We start from the raw sequence: 17,208 nt of genomic DNA, 5'->3' as shown, positions 1-17,208 counted from the left end.
TGAGGAACAATATTACAACATTAAGGCTGGAGAAGAAGGTTGGCATGAGGTTGTAAAGGGACCATAAGCCAAACATTTAATGTGTGGGCAACAGAGAGCCCAAAACATTTTCAAGCAGGGAAGTATAGGAGGAGAACTGTTCTGCTGGATGGTAACAGTGTAAGTTATTAATGCTGTCACTAACAGGTATAAAGGGGAAAAAACTTAACCTTTCTTGAGAACCCTCTATGTACCAAGCACTTCAATATATGTTACATCATTTATTCTTCACAGCAATGCTATAGGGGACTTTTTTAGATCCTTATTTTAAGAGATAAAGAAATTGAAGGCTCAAAATGCTCCATTTGGGGACCATCTCTGGCCTTCCGAAATTCATACCCCGTAGGGCAGGCATTCCTATTCTTCAGGGCCACCACCGTCAGCAAACTGGCTACAGTGAGCAATAGGCCTGGTTCAGCAAAGCACTGCTTAGGTTCTAATGAATTAGTCATTCTCATGGTGTATATAATTAAACTAAAGTTAGAAAACTGATGTGCTTCCAACATATAATGGCTCTTCATGACTTTAAGATTGGATTTGAGAAAAACATTTGACTATGTTTGGTCAGATAGCAATATTTTATACATATACTTGCATCAAATGCACTAAACTCACCTAATCTGGTATACACAACCTAAACAGAATCTAGGGAAAACATTACATAGCAAATTAGGTCACCTACATAAACACAGGAACATATTTTAAACTTATACCATTAAATTTACAGAGGTTTTGAAAATATCTATCTAACTACTTATTAATTATAAATAATATGAATGTTTCAAGCATTAAAAAAATCTACTAGATATACAAATATAGTGAATTAAAATATAAATTTTAAAAAGTACAAATCCCCAATTCTGAAAAATAACAAGAAAAATCTCACCTTTTATGTATATTTCTAAATCAAATCAATGTTTCTAAAGGGATGATTGCATATGAATTATGGAAATATTACTAAAGACACAGGGCAAGTAGGAAGTAGTATTGTTAGCTTACATAAAACTCAAGCTTGGATTCTTATTTCTATTGTATCTTAATACTTTCATGCAGACTATGAACTTTTGAACATTTTGCATCCTAAAATATTTAGCTCTTTGTCAGTCACTGGCAAGTTTGTGTGGATGTGGTAGTGTATGTTAAACTATATGCCTGAGAAAAAGAAGATGATCCAATCTAAACTATAATGTTGCTATATACACACCCAGTTCCTATTGATCAACTGGTATAGCATTCCTGTGTTCCTGTAAGACCTCCACGTAACACAGGCTATATAACACCACAAGCGAAAAGACCTAAGAGTTAAAGTCAGAATTTCAGCGCAGGTAACAGAAACCCAGGACAGGTTCAGAATATGCTAGTAGGTCTTAAAATTTCAATTAGCCCTTTCAGCGCTGTCTTTTTTTTTGGCTACCATTTCAAAACTATGTTAGTCATCACCCAATAGATAAAAGTATGACTAAAATACTTATTTATATAGGTGACTTTCAAACCTTTTCTTAACTATAAAACACAGTAATAAATACACTTCGCCTCCTGACCCAAAATATATGCGTTTGTATGTGTGTATATATACACACTTACTTATATACATATTTAAAAACTAAAACCACATTTTCATAACATGATACCTACTCTTTATATGTTAAAATACTTAACATATTAAAATATTCTTGTGTTTTCTATTTCATTGTTTATGAAAATACTGGCTATGATCCACTAAACTGATTTCATGATCAACTAAGTGGGTCACAGACTGCAGTTCAGGGATTGTGATCCCATTCTTCGCACCCAACTGTAGGAATTATTTTAAAATGACATCACGGGTAATAGTCACTCTTTGGTGAGGGTGGGGTGGGGGGGATACAAAAATCCTTTTTTTTCTTTTTTTAACCCACACTAGAGCACAGCTGTGAATTATCAAGAGAAAGACGCCTGAAGTTCTCAGTGTGAGAGAAGCAATGCCACCTGTGTTAGTGCTTTATCTGAGTCCACACAAGCCCAGCAACTCGCCTCTCTAGCTTCTGCCTCCCTTTGACTGGCACTGTAGTTTTCACGGAGAATTGTTAAGAACATAAGAACCCATAAAGAGACAGTTATTACCTCCTAAACCAAAAGAACTTTTTCATTTGCATTAGGAAGCTCCTGAAACTATTTATCAAAGATGAAGAGTAGATTCTGAGGTGTTTTTGTTTGGTTTGTTTTCAAATATGGTATACTGTTATGGTACATTCGACTACGGTACAGTAGAATAAAAGAATTTGAGTGGCTGGGAATTTTGTATCTATTTTATAATTTATACAAAATAGTATAGAATGAGTAACTTACATAACATGATAACTCATTAAATGCCAGTTTGTAGCACCTACAGCAAGATAAACAGCAGGAGTTATGCAAATATTTTCCAATTTGAGCTAAGCATCATGATGTAATTCAACCATGACTTAGTGGCAAAACGTATTTTCTTTTTATAATATCAATGCTGTACAACGTTATATAATGTATAATGTTTTATACTGTTACAGTTTTGTTCAAATTAAATTTACTTATATTTCCTGTAAAAAGTATAATATTTTAAATACTAACCATGTGAATCATGATTATAGTTGCGTTATTTGCCTGCTTTGATTACTGTTAACAAATTAAATTAGACTCAGAGAAGAAAGAATTCTGTTGCCCTCTTGTGGTAATTTCACTGTAGTGTATTCTCCAGGAGTTTCACATCAACCGGAATTCTTTTCTTTTCGTTTTAATAAGCAGTGGTATTTTGACCATAGTTTCTGAATTTCCCAAAGCAGTACATATACTGTCTGCCCTCCACAGTACATATACTTTGTGCCCTCCCATCAGTTTCTATCTCAGAAATTTAATCTTTTCCTTGCTTTTTCAGGAAACGTTCTCCTCTTCCCTTCCAATTACCATGCCAAAGGAATTTTTCTGAAAGTTACTTTCCCTATAGTAATGCACATACAAAATAATTACAGCAAACTTCCATCATCATAGGTAAGCTTTAAGTGAATGGAAATAATTAACAATGTATGGGGCTGAGCCGTCAGCATTTTTTCCCACAAGAACAGGTCTTGCTAAATCAATAGTCCAGAAATTTCAGAGGCTAATGATATTAGTCTAAATATTTTAAGTTTTCAAAAGTAATATAATAGTCTTTTCTTTACAATAGTCTAGATCACACGTAGTGTGGGGAAGGTCTCTCCTCCCCCCATGGCGCACAACTTCAAGCTTCTTTGCAAAATTAGCAACATGTGATGGTAATTCAAACTATACAAAATGACATTATAAAATAAATTTTAACTATATAAATAATTAGCATTTTTCTAAATATAAATTATTTATAACAAATGAAGTTAAATATTTAGTATCTAATATATTTAAACACTATGGAAAATACAAAACAAAGGTGGATTCCTAATTAAATTAACTAAAAATCCATCCTTACAACTGGAAAAAATATTTTTAAACAATAATAAATGATCAATTCTTAAAGCTATTATATTTTTAAAAGCAGCCCCCTGTGTATTCAATCAATCCTCATCCCAAAACTGACGAGGAAAGACTAGAATTATACAGGAGACTAGGTAAAAAAGTGCATTCTACACAGAGGGACCAGAACTTTCAAAGGCAAGGTAACACGGCATGTCTCAGTAACTGAAGATGCTTTAGTAGCACCACGGCACAGATTATAAACTGGGAGCATCAGGGGATGAGATTGAGAAGTGAGCAGGGGCCGGAGTGAAAAAGGTCTCAAATGATAAATTAAGGAATGGGAAATACAGTAAAGCATCTGCAGCGGGAGAGTGACGTGGGCAATCAGAGCTTTAGAAAGACCACGTGCTGCAGTACAGCCGCAACAGCAGTTGATGGGGTGAGAGGACATAGGGAAATTAGTTAGAAGTTGTTTGCAATGACAAGGGCCTGAACCAAGGCAATTGCTCTGACCACAGAAAGGAGAGAAGAATTTGAGAAATACTAAAAAGTGGAATTATTAGGTGTTAGTGTGAGATGAGGGCATGGAGCTTACGTTCTAGCTCTGGTGACTGGGTCCCAGAGATATTTTGATATTTTTGGACCTGCTGCATTTGAGGTACCACCTGGAAACATATGGAGTTCAGGAGAGAAAGGACTGTAAATTATCAGTGGTTAGGCAGTAAAAGGAATCTGGATGACAGATCATCCAGGGGGAGTGTGAAGAGTGAGCAGAGAAGCCTGAGGTGGGATTATCAACCTTTAAGTGTAGCCCCATCTTCTGTTAAGGGACGTACTATAGTCCTATAACCACAAACTTTGCTCAGGTTGGGAGAAAGAGGAGATCATTTAGTCTCCCCTCATTTTGCAGATCAGAAAGCTGAGGGTCAAAGAGGTTAAGTGACTTTATTTAAAGCTATTTATCTGTAGAAGTGAACGAAAACTCAGGTTTCCAGATTGAGCCCAAATTGTTCCATCCATCCTATCATTCAAATGTTCTCTGTCTAGTAATGTGTCCTTCTTCTGCTTCTGCCTTGTAAATTTTCAGAGGACAAGAAGTAAAAGATTCTCTCTTCAATAACTGTTTGATGTCAATAAATGCTTCTGTTGTTATTTTGTATACATAATCAAAACTAAAATGTTGTATTACCAAGGCTACCTTCCAACAAAATAATTCATTAATATGACCCCAAATTTACAATTCAACACATGCTTCCTGAGTAATCTAGGAAACAAGGAAATGCCCAGCTCTATAATGATGAAAAACAAATGGCAACTGTATCAAATACACACAGAGATTGTTTATGAGACACTTCAGAGAGAAAAATAGCTATAGCAATTCTTTCCTTTTTAAATCTGAGATGGTTGAGAATAGGTTTCACCAGTGAATTCCGTCATATATCTCAGAACACATTTTCATAATTACACTTAAGAAAAGCAAAAAGTGCAAAATTTCTTCGGCATACCTGCTTGGTTTGGCCGCTGCCAGCCTGGCGACTTGACAGTGCCGGTGGCTCCCAGAGGCTGGAAGGCGGCCACAGTGGTGAGCCCGGCCACCCCTGGCCTGGCGGAGGCTGGGCTTGCCGACCTCTCAGGCATGCTCCGTGCCGAAGCCACTGACGGAGCCAGCTGCTGAGAAGGCTCCTGGGAGTTGCTGGAAAGAAAATAAGGAAACATTTTCGGTGAAATGGTAGCAATCTAACTTAGTAATGATCCTTTCTTTCCTCCATCTATGAAATCTCTAAGGAAAACAAAAATATTCATGAACTGATGTTTTAAAACACTAAAACCATGACTGAGGGACTGCCTCTCTTTAAAATGGAAAAAAAGAAAACAAAAGGAAAAGAGTCAGATTGCATTTGTTCAATACTCTGGAAATTCTAAAAGGTCTACCATGAGAAATTAGGCTACTGAAAAATTTACACAGCCAATCCTTTTAAAGAATAAGCTAATTTCCTCTTCCTATTCCTCTCGATCTCAACATTTCAGAAGAGTCATCTAGATTAAAACAATTAATTATAGGAGAATTCCTGATAATCTCTATGAAATGGCATAGGTTTTTCTCTTCCCTTTCCCACATTTTTCTAGTATTTTATGATCTAAGTTTCCCTGACATCTCACCAGCCAGTCTTTTCACTCACATGCTCACTCAGTCACTCGCTCATTCAATAAATATTTAAGCACTTACTATATGTCAGACATTGTGCCGTGCATGGGCCACACAGTGGTAAATAAGAGACAACATTCCCAGTCTAAAAGAACATCCAGCATTCTGTGTTCATAATACAGGGAGATGAGAGAGAAGACTACCATTGTCTTCTCTTAATCAGAGTTATTTGCTTAACAGGAGGTCTTACATGTGCTCCTTCCAGTTTGATTTAGAAGATCATATAGCTTTTATTACCCAGTCATTTGTTATTTATGATTATAAATTGTCATTTCCCAAAAAACAATTCTAGGTAACTCAAATTATAAAATATGTACTTTGGAATGATACAATACCATAGCAGTTTCTCTCAAGTGAAGTATTATAACAATAATACCACTAATAATATTGTTACTATTATAATAATAGATAATATAATAATAATGTTATCATAACAACAACGATAATAATACATCCTACTAACTTTCCAGTAGAAATTGAGGTACTGATTGCTTAAATAATTCCATGCAGAAACTCAATTCGTTCAATAACTGAAATTAACAGCTGGAAGAATAGATCGATAAAGATAGGATACTATATTAATAACTTCGGTAAAATAAATACCGTTAATTATGCTGTTTAGGTTGAGATTATTTCAACAAAAAGAAATTTCCAGTTCAACCATGTCTGCTATACTACCAAATGAACGAGAACATCTAATTTCCCCAATGCCGCTTGAACTCAGATAACACCTAACAAAGTGGGCTGAGGCCGCCTATCCTTAGGAAGGCCTGCTTGCAAGGTTGGCCTTTGACTGGCCTTTGGGAATTTGGCTGGTAAATAGCTCCTTACAGTCACATAAAACTTTCTCTAAAAGATAAGGGTGGATCACTGTGCCTAAACTATATAAACAATGTGGTTTATGCTAAACACCTGCTTTCCTTCTGAGAGTCTGGAATTTTGGTACGAATTAGACACAGGGTACCTACGTAACGAGCCCCAATAAAAACCTTGTCTTAAGTACTTAGTTTCTATGAGCTTCTCTGGTAGACAACACTGCACATTTTGTCATAACTCATTGCTGCAGGAATCAAGCACAACCTGTGTGACTTCACTGGGAGAGGACTTCTGGAAACTTGAGCCTCTTTTCTTCTGGCCCTGATCCCATGTACCTTTTCTTCTTGCTGACTTTGCTTTCTATTCTTTCACTATGATACATCTTAGTTATGAGCACAACTATCTACTGAATTCTTTAAGTCCTCTAGTGAAAGTGATCAGCAAACCTGGAGGTGGTCTTGGGGCACCTCTGACACTAAACAGTTTTGAAAAATCATATTAGAGCTATTTTAACTTTCTTAAAATATTGTTCCCTGTTACTGTTCTCTCAAATTCAAGCGCAATAGAGCCATCACCTTCTTTTATCAGTTTCTAATCAGTTTAATGAAAAACTAAAATTTACTTGATGTTAAAACATACTATACAATGAAAAACTTAAGCACTTTAATAATTTTTATCATAAAAAGTGAAAGACTGCTTACTTAATGGCAATGATGAACACAATTATCAATAAAGATGACACAATAAATAATGCTAATGGAGACAGAGTTTAAGCATTATAGTATAGTGCCTTTTAAAGGCTTTGTGATGGACAAATTCTTTTACTTCTCTAAGGTTCAATTACCTAAACTTTAAACGGGGCTAATACTTTGCTCATAAGAGTTCCATGAGGCTTAAATAAGATAATTATGTACAAAGTACTTAGCATGTCTAAGGCACAGAATATGAGCTTAACATATGAAAAGGATAATTAACATATTCAAATAACAAAAGACTTATTTTCAATATTTTTATACATCACAAATGATTTCTGAAAGTAATACAGAAGTACAGATCATTTTAATTCTAGGGTTAATTTCTCATGTAGATTTGAAAAAAATAACTAATAATTCATATAGCCACAGTTCTAAGAAGAAAAATTTATGACCAAGTAACACTAGAAATTACAGATAAAATAAAAATATAATCTGGAAATAATAACAAAACCCAAATCATCATTTAATGTTTAATGACTTGAAAGAATTAAAATTTAATTCCAGGAGAGCTGCCAGACAAACTTACTTAGAAGAAAGTGACCAGGATGATAGGAAATCAGTGCCAAGCTTAGTCAAGTTTGGTTGAAGGAACTGGTAATACTGGCCCAGAGTATGGAGAAAACTGAGGAGAAGTAGAAGAGCAGTTCTCAGATATGTGACATGTGGATTCACTCTATATGGCTACATTCTATTTGCCCAATGTTGAATCGAATCCACAGTTAGATAGATTTGGTTCAATGAAAGGAAGTACTTCCCAATATGAAAAATCGTCCAAAGGAAAAAAATCTGTTTCCTAACCACCCTTTTTGTGAGAGGCTTCTCTCCAGAGGTACTTAAGCAGAGGATACAGATGCTACAGAAGGGATCTAACCGTTCAGAGGGTGGAGGGCCAAGTTACACTTCAGCTTGACATTCAAAGCCTTCTAGGATACAGGCTACAATCTACCTATCCAATCCTATCTCCTACCACTTTGCTATACAAACTATACTCGGGCCATACCTCCTCTCTGTCTGCAACTCTACATTTTTTCCAGGTTCTACAAAGAAGGCACTTCCTCCCACGCTCCCTACACGCTAGGCCAAATCCTATCCATAATTAACAATAGTAGCAGTAACAATAACATCCATCATGCACTGTGTACCATGCTACACAATTAACATATATTATTTTATTTAATCACACAATCTTCTTGAGGTAAAGATACTCCTTCCTTCAATTCACGGCACATATTAACTGCAGGGCTTATTTACATTTTGATTGGTAATAGCCAGGATTTTTTTAAATTAATAGTAACTTCTTTACATATCTTGTCTCTACATTATACCACTTTATGTATCTTGTCTCTACTACTACATTATAAACTACCTGAGATTGGGGCATTTACTATGACCATGGGTATGTTACTTAAACTTGACAAGTTTCCTTATCTTTAAAATGAGATAAAAATACTACCTTTATTCCAAGATTATTGTTAGGATTACACGAAATACAATGAGACATTTATATGTAATACAAGTAAAGTACTTAACACAGTGCTGAGCACGGAGTTGATGCTCAAGAAATGGCACATCCTGTTACATCTAGTTCACATATCTAGCGATAAGTACATTTACCAAATAAACACCTCTCACCTGCACTAATAATTTTGCTTCTAAACGTAGTTTGTGGATAGTTTTGGTCCAGAATTTTGAGACCAGACACAATCTTGCTTTCTCAACTCAATTTTAAATAACACACAATATTTCTTAAAATTCCCATGGAATAAGTATCTCATAAGCCAAAAATTTTTTTCATTTTTTATTGTATCCTTTGTACATAGTTTTGTATATATTCTCTCCCAAAAGGCCTAAGATGTTTAAATCTTAAACAGTATTCTTTAGATACAAAGGGTGTGCAGTATACCATAAAGAACTTATAAAAATCTAAGCTATAAGCAAGAAAGTTGTTCCATTTATGTTTAAATTCAGAATTGATCAGCAGAGTTCAATATTCTCCATGGAAATAGAACTCTATTTACTTAAAACATTTAACGTAGTAATAGAAGAATATTAGGTTTTATCTAGACAATCACATATCTGAATACATATCTGAAAACATGATGCCTAGGTCTCTAAAAATCTATCAGCTTTTTCTCTGATTTTTAATTATTACCAACTGTTTAAAGAAAATAAATAAAATTAGGTATCATATACTAAAGATTAAAGAATTAATAAAGTCATTTGCCACATTATTTTATACTTGGGAACAAAATGTTATCAATAATCACTAACAGCAAAATATTTTAAATTAATGACTAATTTATTAATATAGTATGGCATGATTACTTAAATGAGATTGGTATCTTACCTCTGAAATCATGACTCATACATATTTTTTCTAAATTTAAATTGTTGAAGGTATACCTAAATTCTAAACAAAATTAAAATGCTTTCTAAAAGATTATAATGAGGAAACCAGAGTAAATCCATAAATACCCTTGGCTAATACCACAGAAGCTAAAAATCAAATATGGTCACTTTCACTAGTCTGCCAAATAAGCACTGAAATGAAATGTTAAATTAATATGACTTCCATCTCAAGAATACCAAAGTTTTTGTGTCAAATTTCAAAAACTGAAAATGGAGAAAAATATACCAATAGATCAAAGGTTTCTTTTCACAACTGAACTAATGAGGAAAAAAGAAAAAGCAAGAAAAGTTAACTTTCAGTGTCAGCAACCTGATTTATCTTGAGTTTACATTCCTTTTCCACATTTGTTTAACTATTTCAACAAGTAAATTTCAGCTGCAGAGTGGGAACAGTTGGAAATTTTAAGTCTATTTTCAAAGGAAAAACACTGTTTGAAGAATACTCTTGAGAGTAACTTTTATTCTAATTATGTGTTTAAACTTTTTAAAAGCCAACTGTACATTGTAGGTTTAATTATCAAAGTTTAAACTAAACAAACAGTTTTTAGCTAAAGTCTCATAAAAAATTGATATACCAATACACAGACTCTGAAGTAGTCAGAAAGGAATATTTCTCAAAGGGTCATAATTATAAGCAACTTTTTTTTTTTTTAAAGATTTTATTTATTTATTTATTTTTCCCCCAAAGCCCCAGTAGATAGTTGTATGTCATAGCTGCACGTGCTTCTAGTTGCTGTATGTGGGACGCGGCCTCAGCATGGCCGGAGAAGCCGTGTGTCAGTGCACGCCCGGGATCTGAACCCGGGCCGCCAGCAGCGGAGCACGCGCACTTAACCCTAAGCCACGGGGCCAGCCCCTCAACGTTTTATTTTAATAGAATTTTGTCAGAATTCTATAAAAGGACCTAGACATATAGAGGAGTCATGAGTCTCCTGCCTTCCAGAATTCTGTGTTTACAAGAAAATTTTTTGTATTTTCCTAAGCAAAATTCTTTAACAGACTTTTTGTATAAAAATTCAAAATGCTAAATACACTATAATGGAAACAAACAAGTTTGGTATTACACTACACTTTATTATAATTTTAGAGATTACTGTCATACAAAAGCAAAAATCAGAGATAAAATACCTCTGATACCATCCCAACTGCTCTTTTTGGTACCCTTCTCACTGAGTTAGCAAGGTCTCCTCAGGAAACCCTGCGTTCCTGCTTTCCAGAATGCCAACTGGCTTACCTTGTCGAGAACCATTTCCCTTTCCCAAATATCAAAATATGTTTAGTTTGTGCCTATTGCTGTTAATAAAAAGTAATGATAATGACTATGAACACTTGCTCTAGAAGTGGGTCTATGGCTAGCTTCAGTCAGTCCATAACTGCATGCACATCTTTTTTTTTTTTTTAACCAGAAGTTTATTTAAACAAGATGCTTGAATTGAAGGGAAAACTATCTCGGATTCATTTCTTTTAATCTCTTCCTACTTAAAGACAGATTGCCCTACATGTAACAGCTATGTACAAAAAAGTTATAAAATTATCTTTGGTTTTACAATGATAAATGAAAAACATTAGAATTCTCCAATCGAACAAGATATGCAAAGATTTTTATGTTGTTCTTTTTTTGTTAAACAGGGAGAGCAAAATAACTTACTGGAATAAAAGATAAGAGCTGAATGGGCATGCCACTAATGGAGAAAGGGGTTTTTTCACAGAACCAGTATTTTTCCCCATCCCATTTCTATTTGATGTCAATCAAAACATACCATTGGCGATTTAGTTAAGAAAAAAATGTAATAGTGCTTTTCTGGAGAGAGGATTTAGAGCATTCCATGATGTTCTCAAAAGGACCTTTCTAAGCGTGGTCAGTAACCTATCTCTGTACAGACTTAGCCCTGACAATGAAAGATTTCTGCTCATTTAACACTCACAATTCCACAAACAGAATATAATTTCAGGTATTTTTTTTCCTTAGAGCAAAATGTACAATGATCTCTCTCTTCCTGTTTAAATACCTCCCTTAGAAGTTACCCACAATTATAATTAAATGTATTGAAACCCTCTGTAACAGTGGGTAGGATACAAACGTGATCAACAGGGAGACTATGTCATATTATGCTTTTCCTCATTATAGTGATACTTATACACTCTGCCATTAACTTTATGTTCTGCCAGAAATGATTTTATACCATTATTTCATTCAGATTATACCTTTGGTAAACATTTGGGATATTTTAGTTTTCTTATTATGTCTATAATTTTTGGCATAATTGTTAAATTTAGGAGAAAAAAAAATTAGTGCTTCAGTATTTCCTAGATACAGTGAAAATCAACTTGTTTGCTCAAGTAAAAGCTTCATATTTAAGAACTATAAGATAGTAGTCACAATTATTTTATTATTCTTTTCATTTTTTCAAAAGGTATAAAGATATGTCTTACTAAACATTTGACTATTCTAGTACAGCTACATCCATGCAATAAAAGACAGGGTTCTACTCTAATTTAAATACTTGCACAATTACTCATAATTTCACATCAAACATCAAGTGCGCTAACAAAAGATGTCACAAAGGGTTAAAGGCGAGTTAATAATCATACAAAATAATGTGCTTATGCATTAGCATTGCATTGAAATTACAGTTAATTTAAAACCGGACACAAATCAGCTCGAGGATTTTCTCATCTGGTCTGTTAATATGGTGGTTAAGAGTTAGAGAAAGCAGTATCTTTTATAGCAAACCACCACTTGTGACATCCGCTCCCACAGTACCTTATTTTCCTATCATGGACAGAGCCAGTTGACTTCCTTGAGGCCTGGAGATACGAAAAAGCTAGAGGCTTGGAAACAGGGCTGATGCAAAGTGCATCCAGGAGGGAGTGATATTTTTCAGGACTGGAGAACCTGGTGAGCGTTCAGAAAGTCTTTTAAGTCGAAAAATCACACTACCAAGAGCAGAAAGTAGTTTTTACAGTCTAGGATTTGAAACATTTCCAGAGACAGAGACAGAGACAGAGACAGACAGAGAGAGAGAACAAAGCAGTAGAAAGAAGGGCTCAGAGTCTATTATTTTACTCATTAATACAGAATTGATTAAATTTTCACCAAGATTGATCAAGGCAATCTTCTAGAAAGCATTTAAAGCTGTAAAGACTACTGGAAATTATGTAAAAACAAAACTCCACAAAAATAAAAAGGCTTTGTGCTTTTTTGGGAGGAAGGGTATTGCAGAGAATAGTTAGGCTTTAGATCACCCTCAAATATCATCAGTTTGTGGGAAAAGATAAAACCCATAGAAACTTAAAATCTCTATTTATACTTGACTCTGTTCCAGATATAAAACTAAAAATTATAAAAATCCAAAAGTCAATAGGCATACAACATGCAACAGTCCACACAACTGAGAAGTATCATAGATAAATGGTAGTAATGGAAAGACAGAAAAGGATGATTTAGAGAAAAATCAGTAATAAACATTGTGGGATATACAAATCCACAACCTAGACAAAACGTCCACAATACGATTAAGATCTCATATCAGAGCTCTGACTGCTTCAAATGGGCATGTTTTCTTTGAGGTCACTGTGAGACAGTGGAGAGTGTTGGGGTCACACCAGACATGCACTGAACATGAGTTCTACCTGGTTTTTGCAGCAATAGCAGCAGACACGGTCGCGGCCGCACTGCTCAGAACTGCAGCGCTATATCTAGCAGGAGAAGAGAAGGCAGGAAAGCTCCGAAAACCTTCCAAAGAACTTGCCACCACATTTCTCGTGGAGCTGCTTAAACTGATAGGTAGGGAAAGAAAAAACAGAGGAGGAACAAACAGGAAAGTGAGAAGAGGCAGCATAATGAAGATAAGATAGCACCCACCCCATATTCATGTTCAGACATTGTAAAGGTGTGACAAGTCAGAAGCGTAAGAGGAGTTCAGGTCACTTAGTTACTGTTGCTATGATTTCTCTCAGAAACTAAAATTTGATATATAATCCTCCATAAAACTGATTTTTGAGATATAAACACTTTTGAATGTATTTAAGTTCACTGTCTCTAATCCTATTTAAAACTAAATCAATATCATACAACAATACACATGGAGAGTGACTTGTCAACAACTAAGTAGAAAATAAATCTAAACATGAAGTTTGAATTTCTATAAGCAAAGAAAGAAGGAAGGTTATGTCGATTTTTCCAAAAAGTCTCTACATAAAGAGTTTACCTTAGAGGTGATCTACACCCAGAGCCTGACATTTTAATGACTCGTGTTGTCAGGAGAAGCAGGTACAACCGGCTGCCTATTCAGAAGCAGCAATACAGATTAACGTGAACAAGAAATAACTGTTTGAAATATTGAGAGTAAAGCTATTTGGGGGTGAGGGGGGCCAAGTACCTTTGTAAAATAAACAGTAGTTACAGTGAATATGACTAAAACATCACCTTCTCTGCTGGTGTTCTATATTTCTATTTTCAGTTAGCTCTGTAAAGATTAAAAAATGCTGGCACGAAATTTTATCTTCAGAACTCTTATTACTTAAAATAATTATTTTTCCTTGGTCTTTTAGAAAAGGTCAAACACCTGAACAGGAATTAACACTCCATCATTAGGACTGTAATGATTTCCAATGTGAATGGAGAATTTCTTTTTGATTAAGTAAAGTAAAAAGAAAGTCTAAAGTACATAGTGTGAAACTTGTAGTCTTCTTCACTCATAGGTGCAAGTTATTAAGGAACATCCTCACTAGACTGTGATCATCACTTTTTCAAAATTGGTGACAATGGCCACCTCCAATATGAAGTAAAGATGTGCCAAACTCAACCCAGGTTAAGGAGAGCTCAGACAGATGTCTAAAACCGTGAGGGTTCACACAGGTCTCCTCTCCCTGTCAGAAGAATTGGATAATCCATTATTCCTAGTTCCATTGGCTATAACTTTACAAACCATTAGAAGGCAAATTAAAGAAATAGTGGCAAGCCATTTCTAAAAAACTATACAGAATTGCAAGTATTGCAAGTCTATAATTTAATTGAACTGTATGACTGTATTTTAACAACTGTTGTGAATGGCTAGAAAAGAAAGAACGGGGGCTGGAGAGAGAAAAGGAAGATGCTGTCAGTGGCAGAACAGGGGAATGCGAGTGTCATGCAAAGTGGAAAAACAAAGTTAGCAAGTGATTCAACTTTTGAGTTTCTCAATTACTCTGCATCTCTGAGGAAAAGGCTACTATTTGGGGGAAGTAATAGTGAATATAACTAGAAACTTAAGTCTATAAAAAATCAGGTAAAAAAATAAATCAGCTAAATCATCCTTCTCCTGTAAGAAGAAAAGGAAACTGTAATGAATTTCTTTCATCATATTCTATCAAAAATAATAAAATAAAAGGACTTAGTATTAGCATAGTCCAGCAGAATCTTCTAAGAAGAATTAACCCAAATACCTTTAGAATATGGCTGGGGACCTGGAACACATGATCTCTATTGCTCCTTTTTTAGAGGTGAATGCTCTAATTCAGTAAAGGAGACTATGACAAACTCAAGAAAAGTTGACTTTCCAAATCACAGTGAATAAATAAAGGCACACGTTTCCTGATTCTACATTAGAACTTAGAATCTAAACGAAAAAATGTAAAATATAAAAGCGGTGTAAAGCAGTGTGCCAGGGCTGAGTGCCAAGCTCTCTCGTCTATATATTAATGATGTCCGTTCTGTAATCTAAGATCACTTTTTCCTTTTTAGTCAAACAGATTTGGTATTTAATTTCACCACCAGCACTAAAATTTAGACATACCAAGAAGTTTGAAAAACTCTACCTAGAATATGTAGTTACTTTAGAAAGCGTGGCTACTTGGCCACCAATGTGTAAAACCTGAGCAGTTGCAGGTGGGTGAGGTCCACTCGGAGGCAGGTCTTCAAGAGAACTGTCAAACCTAAGTTTTCAGAAGTAAAATAAACAAGGCAAAGGAAATATTAACGAAAAGTACAGAAATTTATCATCTCTACTACCTTTTAAATGAACATTGGTTCCATTTTGGGAATACTGCTAGTTTTCTTTTAACTTCTTATCCACATAAGGTTAAAACCAAAACCAACACCCTCAACACCACCAAATACAGGCTGTTTTCTCTCCCAGTTTTTTAACATGGCTATTTTCATGTGGTAAAAGATTATGCTTACAGGGGAAGAAAGGTGGATGGAAATTTCCATACACTGACTATGTATTTTGCATGCTTCAGAACAACTTAGGCTCCAACAAAATTAAGTTGCCCAATATTGTATACCTAGTAAGGGTCAGTGGAATTTGAACCAGGTCTGTCTGTACTATTTCCACCACATACTGCTTTCCAGCATCTTGTGGAGCAGTTGCCTGAACAGTGCACTACAAAAAAGCAATTGGGAATTTCCTTTCAGGTCAGAATGCTATGTTTGCAGATCTGCAATTATATGGATGTTGTTTATCTTTATGTAAACCAAGTATTTTATCCAGTCACACAACAAACATTTGCATGCAGTTGTGTTGCTTTGAGTATTTTTTACTTCATTTTTTTGACGTCTGTACCCTTTTTTCTTTTTAATGCCAGAATTAAATTTTAGAAAGAAGTGTTACCAGGTAAAGAAAAAACGAAAAACTCAGCGTGAGGTTTGAAAGAAGAAAGCACCAAGTATAACACTTTGAAAGAAAAATAAAAAAGAAAAGTAAAAAATTTCCATTATTTAGAAATGAAAAAGACCTGTGGATAAAAAACAGAATGGGACAGTCATGTTGATTTTCAAACGCAAAACGTAAAGCTAAGATAAAGAAATAGAAAAGGAGAGGTTATATTCTCATTTTTTATTTAGCACCGGTCATACCTTTACCAGAGCGTTGAAAAAAAATGTAGACAACTTAAGAAAAACGTCATGGTACAATTAAAATATCATTTAAGAGGTAGAGCAGAAAAAGTTAAAAGAATAAGAAATGTAAGGCCCATAACAGGAGTCAGCAAACCACGGCTCTCAGGCCAAAGTCCTCTAGCCACCTGTCTTTGAATGGCCTGTGAACTAAGAGTGGTTTTCATATTTTTAAATGGTTTTTAAAAAATGAAAAGAATCACATTTCATTACACATAAAAATGATATGAAATTCAAATTTCAGCATCCATAAAGAAATGTTTATGGAACACAGCCAGGTTCATTCAGTTACATATGCCTACGGCCACTTTCACACCATACGCAGAGGGGAGCAGTTGCCACAGACCATATGGCTCCCAAACCTAACATGTTTCCCATCTGGATCTTTACAGAAAAGGCTTGCTGACCCCTGTCCTGGAGAATAACATCCCCACACAGCCACCAGAGTAAACTCAACAATGTAAATGTGACCCTGCCCGGCTTGGACCTTCCAGCACTGCTGTGGGGACAACTGTGATCCCGGGCTCCCTATTCCCAGCCTTCTCTATCCCTCTACTTGCTCCAGGCCAACTGGTCATCATCTCTTCTTGAAACAGGCCAAGCCTTTTCCCACCTCAAGGCCTCTGCATAGTCGACTACTTCTCACTTTCTAGACTCACCTCTCT

General features: G+C 35.2%; 1 protein-coding gene across 4 annotated transcripts in view; it reads right to left on the bottom strand.

The window, feature by feature from the left end:
• Window positions 1-17,208, bottom strand: part of PDLIM5 (PDZ and LIM domain 5) — a 213,282-nt gene that overhangs the window by 55,904 nt on the left and 140,170 nt on the right. For 3 of the 4 annotated variants that reach the window (XM_058547520.1, XM_058547521.1, XM_058547522.1), the window contains exon 8: window positions 4,986-5,173. In XM_058547520.1, coding sequence (XP_058403503.1) covers window positions 4,986-5,173 — 188 coding nt within the window. Of the gene's footprint in view, window positions 1-4,985; window positions 5,174-12,430; window positions 12,563-13,299; window positions 13,447-15,465; window positions 15,583-17,208 lie in introns of all 4 variants that reach the window. The other variant, XM_058547524.1, reaches the window with a different exon arrangement.

This window comes from Diceros bicornis, chromosome 8, assembly GCF_020826845.1.
Source record: "Diceros bicornis minor isolate mBicDic1 chromosome 8, mDicBic1.mat.cur, whole genome shotgun sequence".
Taxonomy (NCBI): domain Eukaryota; kingdom Metazoa; phylum Chordata; class Mammalia; order Perissodactyla; family Rhinocerotidae; genus Diceros; species Diceros bicornis.
This window is presented reverse-complemented; position numbering and strand designations above follow the sequence as displayed.